Below are 15403 nucleotides of genomic sequence, written 5' to 3'. Positions count from 1 at the left end.
TTAAATGAAACAGCTATTTATATTCATCCTGACAATTAAGCCAAAAGGCCTGTTTATATGTATGAGAAAGAGAGAAGAATTCATGAATTTAACAGTATCATTCAGATACATCCACAGATACACATGCTCCAGAATTGTCTGGGCCTGAGTTCGCATTTGAACATGCATGCTACAGTTTGAGAATCTATGTGATATTCTGAGAGTAAACTTCCCAGAGTTGGTGAACTTGTCCCAGAGTTACACGGTTATGAAATGGAGAAGGTGATATTTGAATCAGGACCCCTAGACTTCAGAGCCTATGTAGATTCCTCTAGGCCGTGTTTCTAATTGCCAATGATCATCAGAGAACTCTCACTAAACCACTTCTATCAATCTTATGTAACATTGAGTTTATCAAAGAACCCATGTTTTCAAAGCCTTATGATGCTGCATGATTTCCCTGGATCCCTTTCTGGAAGAGATTTATCTAAGTGGGCTTTTAAGCCACTCTTCCCCTTTAATCACTAGTAGAAACTTTGCTTACTCTCCAACCTCAATGCCCTGCCTTCCCTCCCAACCCTCCAGTCTTTCTCTCTGTCCTTCTTGAGTGAAGGGATTTCCAATATCAAGTTCTGACAAATTTAAAATAAAAATTGAAAATGCAGTGCAGAGCTTTGGGACAAATTTACAGAATTTCTTTAGATTATTTGCACTATTTACAAACAGCTATTTCATGTCTGTGATGTGGGAAGTGGTAATCATGGTTCTGATCATAACTCTGTCCCTGATGTAATGATAGCATAATGGAAAAAGCTACGATTCCCGCTATCCAGAAACTTAGAAAGGGAAGGGCCAGAAACAAAGGAAAAGAGGTCCACATTCAAACCCTGTACACATTCTGAGAATTAAGACCAAGTCATCTTTACTACTAATAGAATATACCACACTGAGTGTTTCTAAAATTCCATGTTTTTACAGTTTAAGCTGTGTGAAGTTCATTGTAATCTTCTAATTGAGATCTTCCTGCCTCAGGAATACATTATATACTTCACTCAGCATAATACTCTCCATTCCATCCATGTCAAAGTAAATAATGGGTGAAGTAAGTCAATCAGAGAAGGACAATCATTATATGGTTTCACTCATATGGGGAATATAAAAAATAGTGAAAAATATTATAGGGGAAAGGAGAGAAAATGAGTGAGAAAAATCAGAGGGAGGGTGACAAAACATGAGAGACTCCTAACTCTGGGAAACAAACAAGGGGTAGTGGAAGAGGATGTGGGTGGGGCGATGGGGTGACTGGGTGATGGGCACTGAGAGGGGTACTTGATGGGATGAGCACTGGGTGTTATACCATATATTGGCAAATCGAACTCTAATAAAAAAATACATATTAAGAAAAAGTAAGGTCTATCATAGCCTCTGTGATCAATCTAAAATCAAATCTTTTGTTTCAAAACACTAACAATCCAAAAATAATTATAAATGTACAAAGTAAAAAAAAAAAAGGAATACATTATATATGTAGAACCCTGAAACACAAGCCTTTGGAAGCCAGTGGGAGACAACCCAGGATAGCCAGAGAGCTGCATCAGAAATCCCAGTCCATCTCTCCCTTCTCTTTTTTTTAAAAGATTTTATTTATTTGAGAGAGAGAAAGAGTGCATGAGCATGTGCCAAGTGTGCGCAGGCCGAGGAGCAGAGGGAGAGAGACAATCTGCCTCCATGCTCAGCACCAAGCCCGACACGGGGCTTGATCTCATGACCCTGAGATCATGACCCAAGCCAAAATCAAGAGTCAGACATTTATCCGATTGAGCCAGCCCGGTGCTCCCCACCTCCAAGTCTGTCTCTTAAGCAATTCTCAGAACTAAGGTTTCTAGATTTGTTATGCCAGACAAGCATTTGCAAGGGGATTCTGAATACAGTAAAGGGGAAAGGGCTTTAAATTGACCTTTGTATATTACTGTTAAGTTTACAGATCTTACTTCCTGTATTTTTCTCATTTTCCCTTTAGAATCATCTCTTATTTTAGCTCCTTGTTTTTATGAAATCTTTACTTTTTTGTCACATTCTTTTTAATAGGGTTTATTTTTTTAGAGCAGTTTTATATGCATAACAAAATTGCACAGAAAGTGTAGAGATTTCTTATATCCCTCCTGACCCCACATATGCATAGTCCTTCCATTATCAACATCCTTCACTAGAGTGGTACATCTGTTCCAATTGGTGAACCTACATTGACACATCAGCATTGCTCAAAGTCCATAGTTCACATTGGGCTTCATTCTTAGTATGCACATTCTATGGGTTTGGACAAATGCATCATGACAGATATCCATCATCAGGGTAAAAATCCTCTGTGCTCTATTCACCCCTTTCTCCCCTCTAACCTCCTTGGCAACCAACGATTTCTTTTCTTCTTTTTCTTTTTTTCTGTCTCCATAGTTTTGCTTTTCCAGAATGTCATATTGTTGGACTCAGACAGTATAAAGCTTTTCTGATTGGCTTCTTTCACTTAGTAATATGCAGTTAAGTTTCCTCCATATCTTTTCACAGCTTAATAGCTCTTTTTTTTTTTTTTTTTTTTTTTTAGCACTGAATAATGTTTTATTCAGATGCACCACAGTTAATTTTCCACTCACCTACTGAAAGACATCTTGGTTGCTTGACTGTCACTGGCAATTATGAAAAATATGCTCTAAGCATCTATGCACAGGTTTTTGTGCAGTGGTAAGTTTCGATTCCTTTGGGTAAATACCAAGGAAGGTGATTGCTGGATCATATAGTAAAGGTATGTTTACATTTTAAGATACTGACAAATTGTCTTCCAAAGTGGCGGTACCATTTTGCATTCCCACCAGCAATGAACAAGAGTCTTATTGCTCGCTCCACATCCTCATCAGCATCTGGTGCTGTCAATATTCTGGATTTGGGTCATTTTGATAGATGTGTGTGGTATCACTCTCTTGCTTTAATTTGCATGTTTCTGATGATATACGATCTGGAGCATCCTTTTACATGCTTATTTTCTATTCATGTATCATCTTTGGTGAGGTGTTCTTCAGGTCTTTGGCTCATTTTTTTGTTCAGTGGTTTGTTTTCTCATTGTTGCACTTTAAGAGTTCTTCACATATTTTGATGAACAGTTTTTTAACAAATACACCTTCTGAAAATATTTTCTCTTAGGATTTGTCTTTTCGTTCTTTTAACAGTGCCATTCACAGAGCAAAACATTTTTAATTTTAATAAGATCCAGCTTATCATTTCTTTCTTTCATGGATCTATGCCTTTGGTGTTGTATCTAAAAAGTGATTGTTAAACCCAAGGTCATCTAGATTTTGTCCTATGTTATCTTCAAGGAGTTTTATAGTTTTGTATTTTGCATTTAAGGCTGTGATCCATTTTGAATTAAATTTTGTGAAAGCTGTGATTTTTTTTCAATGTGGATGTCCAGCTGTTCCAGCACCATTTGTTGAATAGACTGCCTTTGCTTTTTTGTATTACCTTTATTCCTTTGTCAAAAATCAGTTGATGGGTCTATTTCTGAGCTTTTTATTCTGTCCCATTTTTTAAAAGATTTTATTTATTTGAGAGAGAGAAAGAGCATAAATGGGAGGAGGAACAGAGAGGGAGAAGCAGACTCCTGGCTGAGCAGGGAGCCCAATATGGGGCTTGATCCCGGGAGCCCGGGATCATGAGCCAAAGGCAAATGCTTAATAGGCTGAGCCACCCAGCTTCCCCTTATTCTGTCTCATTGGTCTATTTGTCTATTCTTTCATTAATACCACATTGATTTAACTACTATAGCTTTATCATAAGACTTGAAGATGGATAATGTCAGTTGTTCAACTATGTTCATCAATATTGTGTTGGCTATTTTGGGTCTTTTGCCTCTCCATCTAAACTTTCAAATCAGTTTGTTGGTAACCACAAAAATCACTTGCTTGGATTTTGACTGGCTTTGCATTGACTGTATATTAAGTTGGGAATAACTGGTATCTTGACAATATTGAGTCTTCCTTTCCATAGCCATGGACTATTTCTCCATTCGTTTAGTTTTTCTTTGATCTTGTCAGAGTTTTCTACTTTTCCTCAGTACAGATCTGTAACAAAACAGCAAATACAATTACTGAGACTTTGGGTTGACAGGAAGGCAGAGTTTGTTTGAGAGGCAGCCAAACGAGGGCAAGTTTCACCTTCCTGAAAGGGGAGAGAAGAAGTATTTTATAATCATAGGAGTTGACACTACATACATATTGATGAAATGGAGGGGGGAAAGTTAACTCTTCATGAGGAAAGATGGAGTATCCTTATTGAGCAAACATATATGTAACATGTACCCCATGTTCACTTTGGGGTGGAGACTTCACATCAGAAGAAGGCAAAATTTAGCCCCTAATGTCAGGCAGCTATCTTAAGACAAAAAGGGGCATGCTCTGAGAGTTGGTATAAATTAGATGGGGTCTTGGGCTTGTTAGCTCAGGTAAGAAATGCAGCCTTGCTTGTTCACAGGCTGGAACCCTATCAGTTGACATTGAGTCCAGGCTTCATGGATTTGTTAGTGGGGCTTGAAAAGATAACAATAGCTGATTAGGGAGAAACAGTTCTCTGAAAAACAAACTTTAAATTTTCTACTAGTTCCGACCTTATTAACCCTGTGGGGCATGCACGGTTTCAGATCTTGTACATATTTTCTTAGATGTATACCTAAGTAAGTATGTGTGTATGCATTTATTTATTTATTTATTATGCCTATTTAATTTTAGGGAGGTGCCAATGATAATGGTATTATGTTTTCAATTTCAAATTCCATTTGTGCATTGCTGGTATATAGGAAAACTACAGATTTGAGTATAATAACTTGATATCCTGCAACGTTGCTATTATCACTTATTAGTTCCAAGAGTTTGTCAGTTATTTAGATTTTCTGCACAGATGATCATGTCATCTGCAAATAAAGACAATTTTATTTCTTCCTTGCCAATCTATATACCTTTTATTTCCTTTCCTTTTCTTATTGTCTTATAGCTAGGACTTACAGTTCAATGTTGAAAAGCAGTGGCAAAAGGGGACACACCTGCCTTGTTCCTGATCTTAGTGGAAAAACTATTTTTTTCATCATAAGCCTGATGTTAGCTGTAAGCCTTTTATAGATTACATTCTTCTAAATGGGGGAAAGGAAGCACTGTGTAAAGTTATCCTTAAATAAAGGATATTGGATTTCATTTTCCCCTAGTTAGCTACATGCAGGCCCTCTCTTTACTCAGCTTTATTTTTTTATTTTATTTTATTTTTTTTTAATTTTTTTATTTATTTATGATAGTCACACAGAGAGAGAGAGGCAGAGACATAGGCAGAGGGAGAAGCAGGCTCCATGCACCGGGAGCCCGACGTGGGATTCGATCCCGGGTCTCCAGGATCGCGCCCTGGGCCAAAGGCAGGCGCCAAACCGCTGCGCCACCCAGGGATCCCTTTACTCAGCTTTAGATCATCCTCCTGGCAGCCATCTTCAGCCCTCTCAGTCTATGTCAGTTATAGGTGGTTATATCTGATTTTAGAGCGAATCTGGACTAAGCCAGGAAGTTTATAGGCAGCAGGATGGCTTTACTAATGGGACTTGGAATTAGTATTTGGTGCTTCTAGAGTAAGTCCTGGGCATTTTCATGGTCCCTGAGTTACAGACTCCTACTAATTGGGATTTGTTTGGTCCATAAAACTCAATGTCCACCTCACTTCCCTCAGTAGCACCTTAGAGACCTTCCATTTTCCAAAGCTTAGTAAATTAGGTTGGAGCTATGACATCTACATGGTTTTTGCCAGCCTCCATACTCCTGCAGAAGCTGATGTTTCCCCACATATTTGCATTTCTGCTCCAAAGTAGACCAGCCACCCAGGATATGATGCTGTTCCCTTACTTAATTCCATCACTGCCATATTGTTACAACTTCTGCTAAACCATCCCACCTAGACCTAAAGGGATGGATCTAGAGCCCTTATGATATGATATACTGTCTGCCTTTAAAAAGCAGACCCTCAGCTCAGTTTCACTAATCCAGTTGCTGTTTCCTCTCAAAATTATTAGTGTCATCATGCCTTACCTTAGTTAATGATTGTGACTGTCTCTTTTCACCTTAAAGTTATTCCCCCAGAAAAGGATGTCAGTATCATATCAAATCCTAATTCATTAGAAATCAAGCCAAAATTCTTATAATATGCACAAGAAAACTATAATAGTCACAAGAAAACTCACATAAAAAAGGAACAAGTCTCATTGCCATACTTATCTATGCCTTATATGAAGAAATTAGGTTGCTTCTCCATCTTGATGTTTTGTAAACCTGTATTTCCAGCCCAGATCTCTCAAGGTTTCAGATTCATATATTTAATTTACACCTTCCACCTGGATGTATAACAAGTACATATCGGGACACTGAAACTCATAGTTTTCTCTTCTGGTCTCTCACTTCCTTCTTTAAGAGCAATTACAAAAAAAAAAAAAAAAAAAAAACCCTGCTTCTCTGTGTCTGATCCATCAACCTAATTGCCTAAAGTAGAAACCTGTGCTTCACCTTCCATTCCCTCATACCTCACATACAATCAATCAACCAGTCCCATTAAATCTCTCTCTGAAATATTTAAGTCTGCTTATTTCTCTCCACACCATTGCCAACATCCTAATCCAGGCCACCCCCACAATAAACCTCAAACTCCTTAACGTTGCATAGCAGATTTATATCTTAAAGTATTAATGTACATTAATCCATAGTTTCTTGCCTAGCCCTGCCTTTTCCTATAACAAAAACAGTTGGCCACCACATGAAAGGTAAAGCACAGAGCACATAAACTTTTACAGATTGAGAACAATAGGCCCATGTCAGATAAATTATTTATTCTAACTCAGTGCTTTAAAAAATTCAACCAAAAAGTCTGCTATATGGCAAATAGTAAGTAAAATGATATTTATTTTAACAAGATGCCAGGCTATATAAATATAGCATAACATAGTAAATAGTATATTATACTATATAGCATACTATTTAACATGTATACTATATTACTATAATACTAATATTGCATAATGCTAATATTATAATATTTTTATAAGGTAGATACTACAACTACCTCATTTTTTGATGAGGAAAATGATTCACAAATGGTTGAGAAGCTAATTTATGATCACAGAGACAAGATTTGAGCTAGGTTGTTTGCTTATAGAATTTGGGACCCCAGCCACAGCATTGTGCTATTTCTCCATGTATGGTCTGTGGACGTTGAAATGTTTTAATTTTCATAGCAAAAGTTTTACTTGTTAAATTTAACACTGTTTACAATTATAAAATATTATTCATATATTGCAATACCAATCATATAGAGTATATGGGCAAAGAATATGAATATATTATCTCTATAGAAACTTTACAAATTATAGAAGCAATGTCCTTATAGAAGAAGGACACTGGTTTCACTGTCTGTATGCAGGAGATATGCAAGTGCTAATATTCCACATTATTAACCCTACCCAAAAGACTTACAGCAGGATGCACATATGGACTCTATGCCATTGCTTTCCATTGGTGAATATGTTGTTTTCTGTTGCTCTGTGTCATCCATCCATTAAGCATGTCACTTGATAAACGTTTCCTCTGCAAGTAGCTAGTAAGATTCTCAAGGCCAAGAGTAGTATATTCTATTTATATATTGCAATGAAACCTCCCTCAGTCTTCACACTAAAGCATCAACTCCCTCCAATTCTGAATTTCCCTTGAGCTTTACAACGTTCTTCTGAGCTTTGATGTAATGCAGTTTAACTATAAATTATAAAGCCGTCTAAAATTAAACATATTCACATAATGTCTGGCAGGAACCTCAAACTACAATCCCAAAAACCCAAAGTAACTTAAAAAAAAAAATCAAATCTATGCCTCATTTTTTTTCTCCTTCAGCAGTGAAAAACTTTTATCCATAACTTCTCGCCCCTAGTCACCAAATTCTAAATTCTGCTATCACAAATGCCTCTTCTTTCATCTCTCTTTGTCCTCTCCCCTGACCCTGAGCAAATTCAGGCCACCACCTGCACCAATGGGACAGCCTCCTAGTAGATTGCCCTGAATTCAATTAGTTACTAGTAGAATCCATCCTTTGTATTTGTATAGCTACATTTCTAAACATTGATGGGTTCACGCTTGCTCATCCCAAACATCTTCTACAGAACTATCCATGTCGTTCAAAGCTCTCCGTGTCATCAGTCTTGGTTTCCATGTAGCTGGTTTACTGAGGTTAGAAATATGTGTCCTTGAGAATCTGGGATAGTGCTCTAAGATCTTTTCCCCTCCCCCAACTGGCTGTTTACGTAGATCTATTTGTTTTGTTAAATGGAATCATTAACATTAATCTCACACATGGTGATTGCTCAAATGGAAATGGGACCACACCCGCTGCGCGTCTCGGTGCTATCATAATTCACCCAGATAGGGGCTCCCACGCTGCTTCACAGCAGTGTCATCACCTTTGGGTGGAGCCAGAGAAGACCGAGAAGGCCGACCCTGGAGAGTCAACTGGCTTTCTTCTGCCCTGGGGTCCCGAGTCCTGATTTACTCTCAATTTTCCTCAGAGTTAGACCTGACCTCAAAATTGCAGGAGATCTGCATGGATAGAAACGTGGCCCAAACAAACAAACAAAAAAGTCTGTTTTCTTGCCATCATATGATCACGCTTCAGTGTTAAAAGTAATTGTGATAACGTAAGCCCGGAGAGCAAGATGCGCGGAGCAGCGAAAATTCCCAGAGCAACTGCTGCCCAGACCTGCAAGGGTCCCCCTTAAGTCTCGCGAGAGGACACGCATAGGCGCTGTGGTCCCCGTGACTCTCGCGAGAACCGGCTTCGGCTCCCCTTCCCCGAGCCGGCGGCAGCGTCTCCAGGGGCAACAGCAATGGCGGCCCCCACGTCCGAGCGGCTCTTCTCTCTGGAGCTGCTCGTAGACTGGGTGCGTCTTGAAGCCCGGCTGCCGCCGCCGCCGCCACCCGTCGTCGCGGTGGAGGGGGAGCAAGAGGAGGCCGAGGAGGAGGAGGAGGAGGAGGAGGCACGGCCGCCACCGCCGTCGCGCGACCTGTGCCCCGCGGTGGCCTTCCGCCTGCTGGACTTCCCCACGCTGCTGGTTTACCCCCCGGAAGGCCCCGGCGCCCCAGCCCCGGAACCCCGGCCCGGCCTGGTCCGCTTCGGTCGCGGCAAGTCCTGCCTCTTCCGCCTGCACGCCGCCACCCTGCACCGCCTGCTCCTGCGGACCCCGCTCTACACCTTGCTGCTGCAGCTGCCCCCGGGGCGCCCGACTCCTGCCCCCCAGCTCCTGGGTGCCTGCAGCATCTCGCTGGCCGCCGCCGCCCACCACGTCCTGGGGCCGGCCGCCTCTGGCTGCTCCCAGGGTCGCCGCGGAAGTTTCCCCCTGCGTGACCACGTTGGGCAGCGGGTTGGGGACATTGCTCTGGGCTACCGCTTGACTGACTTGGGAAGCAGCCTGCTGAGCCACCTTGAGAGGCCAGTCGCTTCCGCGGGAGGTGAGGTGGAGCGTGCAGAAGTCGCTTCCCAAGCCCCGCAGGAAACACAGCAACCCAAGTCAGAGCCCGGAACCAAGGATGCTGATAGGTTTCTCGCCAGTTTAAGAGTCCCAAAGGCACAGAAGGAGTTGAGGGAAATAGCTTTCCACCGTCAGACCAACTCCGGTAACAGAGTTTCTTCGGAGCATGGCAAAACCAGCTCTGTGTGTTCAAATTCTAGTGGGGTGAGGAGCGTCAGCCCCCCAGATCAGGAAGTCACAGAGTTGGACGTTGAAACCAACACATTTTGCCCCCCTCCTCTGTATTACACTCATTTGACGCCAGAAAAGATGCCTCCTGTACGGGGTACAATCACCATTAAGCCACAGATAAATGTACCTGAGGGATTGAATGGTATTTTTCTGGAGGAAAATCGTGCAACTGCCCCAACAGATACTGATTGTCTGAAACCTACTAAGTCTGGGACCCGGGAGAGTCCTCCAATGCTCATAAATACCCCCCATGTTCAGGATGTAGGAGCAAGTGATCAAACTGCAGATCATGCCCAAACTGAACAGAGTAGAGTTAATACAATAAGGCAGCTGCCTTTGTTAAATGCTTTGTTGGTTGAGTTGTCTGTGTTACACAACCAACCTGTGGCAAGCCCTACTCAAATACATCCTCACCTAGCCTGGTTATATAGAACTGAGGATAAGAGGTCACCAGAATCTTCTACCAAATGCACATGTAAATCTGAATCTAAGGATAAGCTTTCAATGGGGGGAAATGAAAAGTCAGTGAATCTTCAGTATAAAAAGAACCAAGCTGAAAATCTCAAAAAAGGTAAATATTTTGAAGAGAACAGTGATAACCCTCCCAAAAGAGTTCCGAGGGGGAAGCTGCTCTATGGTTTAACAAAGACACTTAAACTACGTTTAAAGCAGACAAATCCTGATATGTTGGTAGTACATGAAAAAAGAGAACAGTATAGAAAAATGCAAGCACAGATGTTAGGTACAAAACTCAGAATTCCATCATCTAAAGTTAAAGCATTAAGCTTTGCCAAAGTACATCAGAAGCCACACCAACTACCTAAAGATAAGTGTTTGGAATTAGATGCATCTTTTGCTGAAAACAGTGATACCTCAAAGCAAATCAGTGGAGTTTTGGGTGACCCTAGCACAAGTCAAGAAACTAAACTGAAATGTGCAGCTGAAAAAACAGTAGATTGTAAACATAGAATAAGTAATGGTTTATTGAAAGAAATTGCGAGTCCTACAAATTCCATTGTTCTGGAAGGGCTTACTCCTGCAAGTATTTTGGAAGGAAAAATGGATATGAAAGTCCAGAGTCCACGTGTTTTCCAACAAGTTGCAGTTGTTGACAGAATTGTGGTAGATAAAGAAATAGAGAATAAACAGGTCAAAACCACTGATACTCTTACTGATAATATGAGTGAAAATAAACCAAGTAAAAATAGTTGCTCTGAAAGCATCTCAGAATTAAAGTATTCAGATGACTTCACCAGCCCTTGCTCTTCTGAAGATTTCTCTACCACTGAGGACACTAGCAGGATTTTACAAGCTCATGATAGCAGTCCAGAGGCAGAAAATCCAAAATATAATCGATGCACAAGTAAATCTAGTGAAACAATACTGTCCATAAGAAAAAACAGCAGTGAAAAGAGTTCTGTTCTTAGCCCACCTTTTTCAGCTGGATCACCAGTACACTCATCTAAAAGATCTCATATTTCAAAGATTCAAGATAAAAGTTTGGAGGAAACATCTAGTATCTCTACCAGTGATTTATCTTTATTACATTGGACTGAGGAAAAAGAAAATCATATAGATCAAAATGGTATGCATAATTCTAAAGTTGTAAAGAGGGATCAGGACATGTCTATAAAACTTAAAACAAGAACTGGTGGCAAGTCTTCAGAAAAAAGCCAGTCACCTCGGACATCTCAAGTGAGTTCTTATCTGCCATCTAATTTGTCAGAACTAGAACTTAATGTTCTGGATAGCAGTACATCAGATCACTTTGAGGAAGAGGATGAAGTTGCTTCACTAAATATTTCCAAGCAATGCAGAGATATTTGTGAATTAGTGATAAATAAACTTCCAGGATATACAGTGTGAAAATATGTGCTTTTAAAAAGCATTTCATTTTCTATAACCTATGTGTACTGTTAAGTGAAAAAATTTTTAATAATTCTTTACATTATTTTAGTATATAAATTACATGAGTAATTCTTTTTTAAAAATACATTATTTTGATGTCTAGATGATACTCTGTTATACTGGACAATATTAATCATGAAATTACCTTATAATGTAGGTAAGATTTAGGTTGTTTATCTTATAAGAATAAAAATATCTTTCTAAACTATCTCAAAGTATCTATCTGAAAGTACCAGTCATCCTAAAGCTGACTCAGGCACACCATTAAAAAAAAAAGAAGGCTAATTAATAATTAGGATAACCTCAGATTTTAATAGGAATAAATCATTTAACAAATATAGAAGAACCTACTGTATAAGATGCCGAAAGGTACAAAAATATTTAAGATATAGCCCCTGTAGGTAGAGTTTACTGTTTTATACAGATTTTTTTTAGGGAAATCTTAGATACGTACACACCCCATATCCCCAGTAGGTGAAGTCCTTTTTCTATGTTGTCATTGTGCTCTATACTTCCAATCAGTGTATGTATGTTCTTTGTATCTAGCGCAGTCTGGCATGTGGGTGCGATAAAAGCATGTGTTGAAGGAATTAATAAAGGCCATGCATTTACACTAAGCTGATGGGAGGAACAAAATTAAGCAAACAAGTAGAAATCCTAAGAATAAGCAGCAGAAAATCCTTATTGGAAATATGGTTATTTGACTACAATATTTTTGTTTTGCTGTCTATAAATAGCCTGTAGGTGTTCTCTAAAGTTTTTGGGGAAGGAAGAGAAGGAAGTTAAAAGAGATGTCCTCCAGTTTCTTGTATAGAAATTCAATTTATTGTTGTCATTTCCGGTTTTTCCAAAATTGTTAAAAGTATGAAAGTTTGTCTTTAGAAATTCTAGTGATCATTTCTCTATAATTTTTTCCATAGATTTTGTACTTAAACCTTATTCTGTGTTCAAACATTTACATGTACTTTTTTCCGTTATATTTTAATTTTTACACTTTTTAATATGTTTGATATTTTTGGATGTATGAAGCGAAGACCTAATTTTCTTTCCTTTATGAATAATTAAATAACTAGGCATTATCTTTTGAATGATAATAATTGATAAAATTCAGTAAAATGGTAAAGAATGAGGATGTTATATTTTGAGAAACAATATGAATAAAAGAAATATGGGAATGAGCATAATGTATTCATGGGACTGAAAATATCTTGATTAGAATGGTAGATTCATGCTACAGAGTGGTAAAAATGAAATTTGTTGAGTAAGAAAAGTCCCAGATTATAGGGAGCCTAAAATGCCAAGAATAATAAAGTCCTAAGCAATAGAAACAATACGGTATTTTATTTTTTTAAATTTTTAAAAAGATTTTATTTATTTATTCATGAAAGACAGAGAGAAAGGCAGAGACCTAGGGAGAGGGAGAAGCAGGCTCCAGGCAAGGAGTCTGATGTGGGACTCAACCCTAAGATCATGCCCTGAGCCAGGGGCAGGCGCTCAACCACTGAGCCACCCAGGCGTCCCACAATACGGTATTTTAATTTATAAATGAGCACCAATACGTAGTCATGACATTTTGAATACTATAAATTATTGAAATAATTTATTGGAGGCAAAGAAATTATACCAGTGAAAGTTTTGAAATATGAAATGCTTTTTAATGGCTAATGGCTATGATGTTAATTTTTCAGTTAATATAAAACATCTAATATATCATCTCAGAAAATCAAAATAATTAGCTAGATATCAACTTGGTCTGTAAATTGTTAGCAATTTTTCATTACTATGGAAGAGACAAAAATATAAGCAATAATGTCAGAATCAGAGAAAGAATTCCTTAAAAACCAAGTTTTATTTGATTAGGAGCAAGTCATTGCTTATGATGAGAATAGATGAGAAAAATGATTCATTCAGTGTCTGAGGTGCAACAAAGACTAAGGCATTAATATTTTTCAAATTACAAAACTGAATAGCTGAACAAGGTTTCTTTGAGTTACTCCATCAATATCTATTTCTAGAATTGTGATGTTAGTTTTTATAGCTTAATTCTAGTGAAAAATACTTCTTTTGTGCATTTAGTACTTCCTGTTTACAACCTGTCTTCTTTTTTTTTTTTACAACCTATCTTCAAATTCTACCTCATGTTTTAATTCTACAAACTATGAACTTAGTTTTTAAAAGAATATCATAATAGATACTACTGCTAAAGTACCTTTATCCCCTGAATTGCTTAAAATCACTGAAACGTGAAATAGTATTTCAGGCTCATAAATAAAGGAGACTTGTCATTTAATTGTTTGTAAAACTAAGCTACTACAATCCAGCTTTTCTAAACTGCTCTGGGCAAAGCTGAATGGGAGAGGATCCAAGAAGCGGTGAGCAACAGAAATGTTAGGACCTACCTCTGTGTGGTATTAATACTTGCCCCTTAGGAGGTAGCTGACAGTGATGAAAGTCCTTTGAACTATTACCATGAGCAGATTGAAAAAGGGCTGTGCAGATGCGTACGATGTGTTGGTTTTTCCCTCCAGTTATATGCATGCTATCGATATCTTCAGTTGCAAAAGAACAATGATACTAAACTTTCTGTCTTGCACTTCTGGCTTTCTGTTGAGAACCACTCTTTCACTTCTCAATTTTTATTTTTCTGTTTGTAAAAGCAGCACATTTGTTAGGGAATTATATTTGGGAACCACACTTTTATTTGCTATAAACATAGAGTTAAAGATAATAAGTTAAACTTAATTACACTGTTTTTGGCAATGCAAAGGAATTTCATAACAAAGCAACATATAAATAACATAAACAGTATTTACATTGGTATAATCAAAAACTGTCCTTGGGCCTAGAGATATAGTCATCCTTTAGGCTACTTATGTTTTAATTTGGTTTAAGATATCTGAAGTTGTACAGAATGACAATTTATGAGATAATGCTTGCTGGATCCTTCTCATTTTTAACCTAAAGCGGTGCAAGGAGAACATACTTGGTCAGGGACCAAAGCATTTTTACTATTTTTCTCCAGAAATTTTCCTGTCATGCTAGGAAATAACAAATTTCAGGATGAGCATCATTAGGTTGCAGTGCCAAGCCATAGTCATATCATTACTACCTTATTTTTCAAATACTTCTTTTCTCTTATACTAATAATGCATATTAATTCTAGGAAAAATAGAAAATTCAGTTAAGAGTCTTTACTGTAAAATTGTGTATTAAGGGAAGGTAATAGTCCTTTCCTTCCAAAATCTCAATGAAATCATAGACGTAAAAATAAGAATGAGCCTAGAGTTCATTGCCCTGGAGAACAAGGAAAATGCTGGTGGCAGACAAAACAATTTGAGGAACTTCTGGAAGATACAGAGCAGGTGGATTATGTTGATGAAAAATGGGATTAGAAATCTACTCTTCACCATCGTACAATGAGGGGGCAGCTGGAGAAATGAGAAGATAGTGTTTGTTTTCTAAAGAACCTCCAATATACTTCAAGCTCAGTTAGCAGGCTATGGGACAACTTGGGGGCAGAACAGAACCCTGAGTATGATATGAGAAGCTAGAACCAAGATAAAGGTTATCTTCTGGAAAAGTTGTTGGGACCAAAGAGAGAAACTAGTATTTTTGCTCTTGACACCAAAAGATTTAAAAAAAAAATTTTTTTCATTTTACTGGAGTGGACCACTAACCCTAGTGGCAAATTAAAATGATGTAATCCTG

At 38.4% G+C, this 15403-nt stretch overlaps 1 protein-coding gene and 1 long non-coding RNA gene across 2 annotated transcripts; one reads left to right on the top strand and one right to left on the bottom strand.

Moving 5' to 3' along the window:
* Nucleotides 1–1925: 1925 nt before the first annotated feature.
* LOC125754939 (uncharacterized) lies at nucleotides 1926–8485 on the bottom strand. The gene is made up of 2 exons (XR_007410094.1): nucleotides 7518–8485; nucleotides 1926–4088 (listed from the first exon to the last, which is right to left on the bottom strand). It is a non-coding gene; the product is annotated as an uncharacterized LOC125754939 (long non-coding RNA).
* Nucleotides 8486–8869: 384 nt separating this feature from the next.
* MAP10 (microtubule associated protein 10) lies at nucleotides 8870–15403 on the top strand. Its single transcript, XM_025448543.3, has one exon. The coding sequence runs from the start codon at nucleotides 8915–8917 to the stop codon at nucleotides 11651–11653; it is 2739 nt and encodes a 912-aa protein (XP_025304328.1). The 5' UTR covers nucleotides 8870–8914; the 3' UTR covers nucleotides 11654–15403.

Source organism: Canis lupus, chromosome 4, assembly GCF_003254725.2.
Source record: "Canis lupus dingo isolate Sandy chromosome 4, ASM325472v2, whole genome shotgun sequence".
Classification (NCBI taxonomy): domain Eukaryota; kingdom Metazoa; phylum Chordata; class Mammalia; order Carnivora; family Canidae; genus Canis; species Canis lupus.
Note: the sequence above shows the minus strand (reverse complement) of the source record. Positions and strands in the feature narration are given on the sequence as shown.

Excerpts from the sequence above, each read along its gene's own strand:
- MAP10 (XM_025448543.3), top strand. The coding sequence starts at position 8,915 with ATGGCGGCCCCCACGTCCGAGCGGCTCTTCTCTCTGGAGCTGCTCGTA.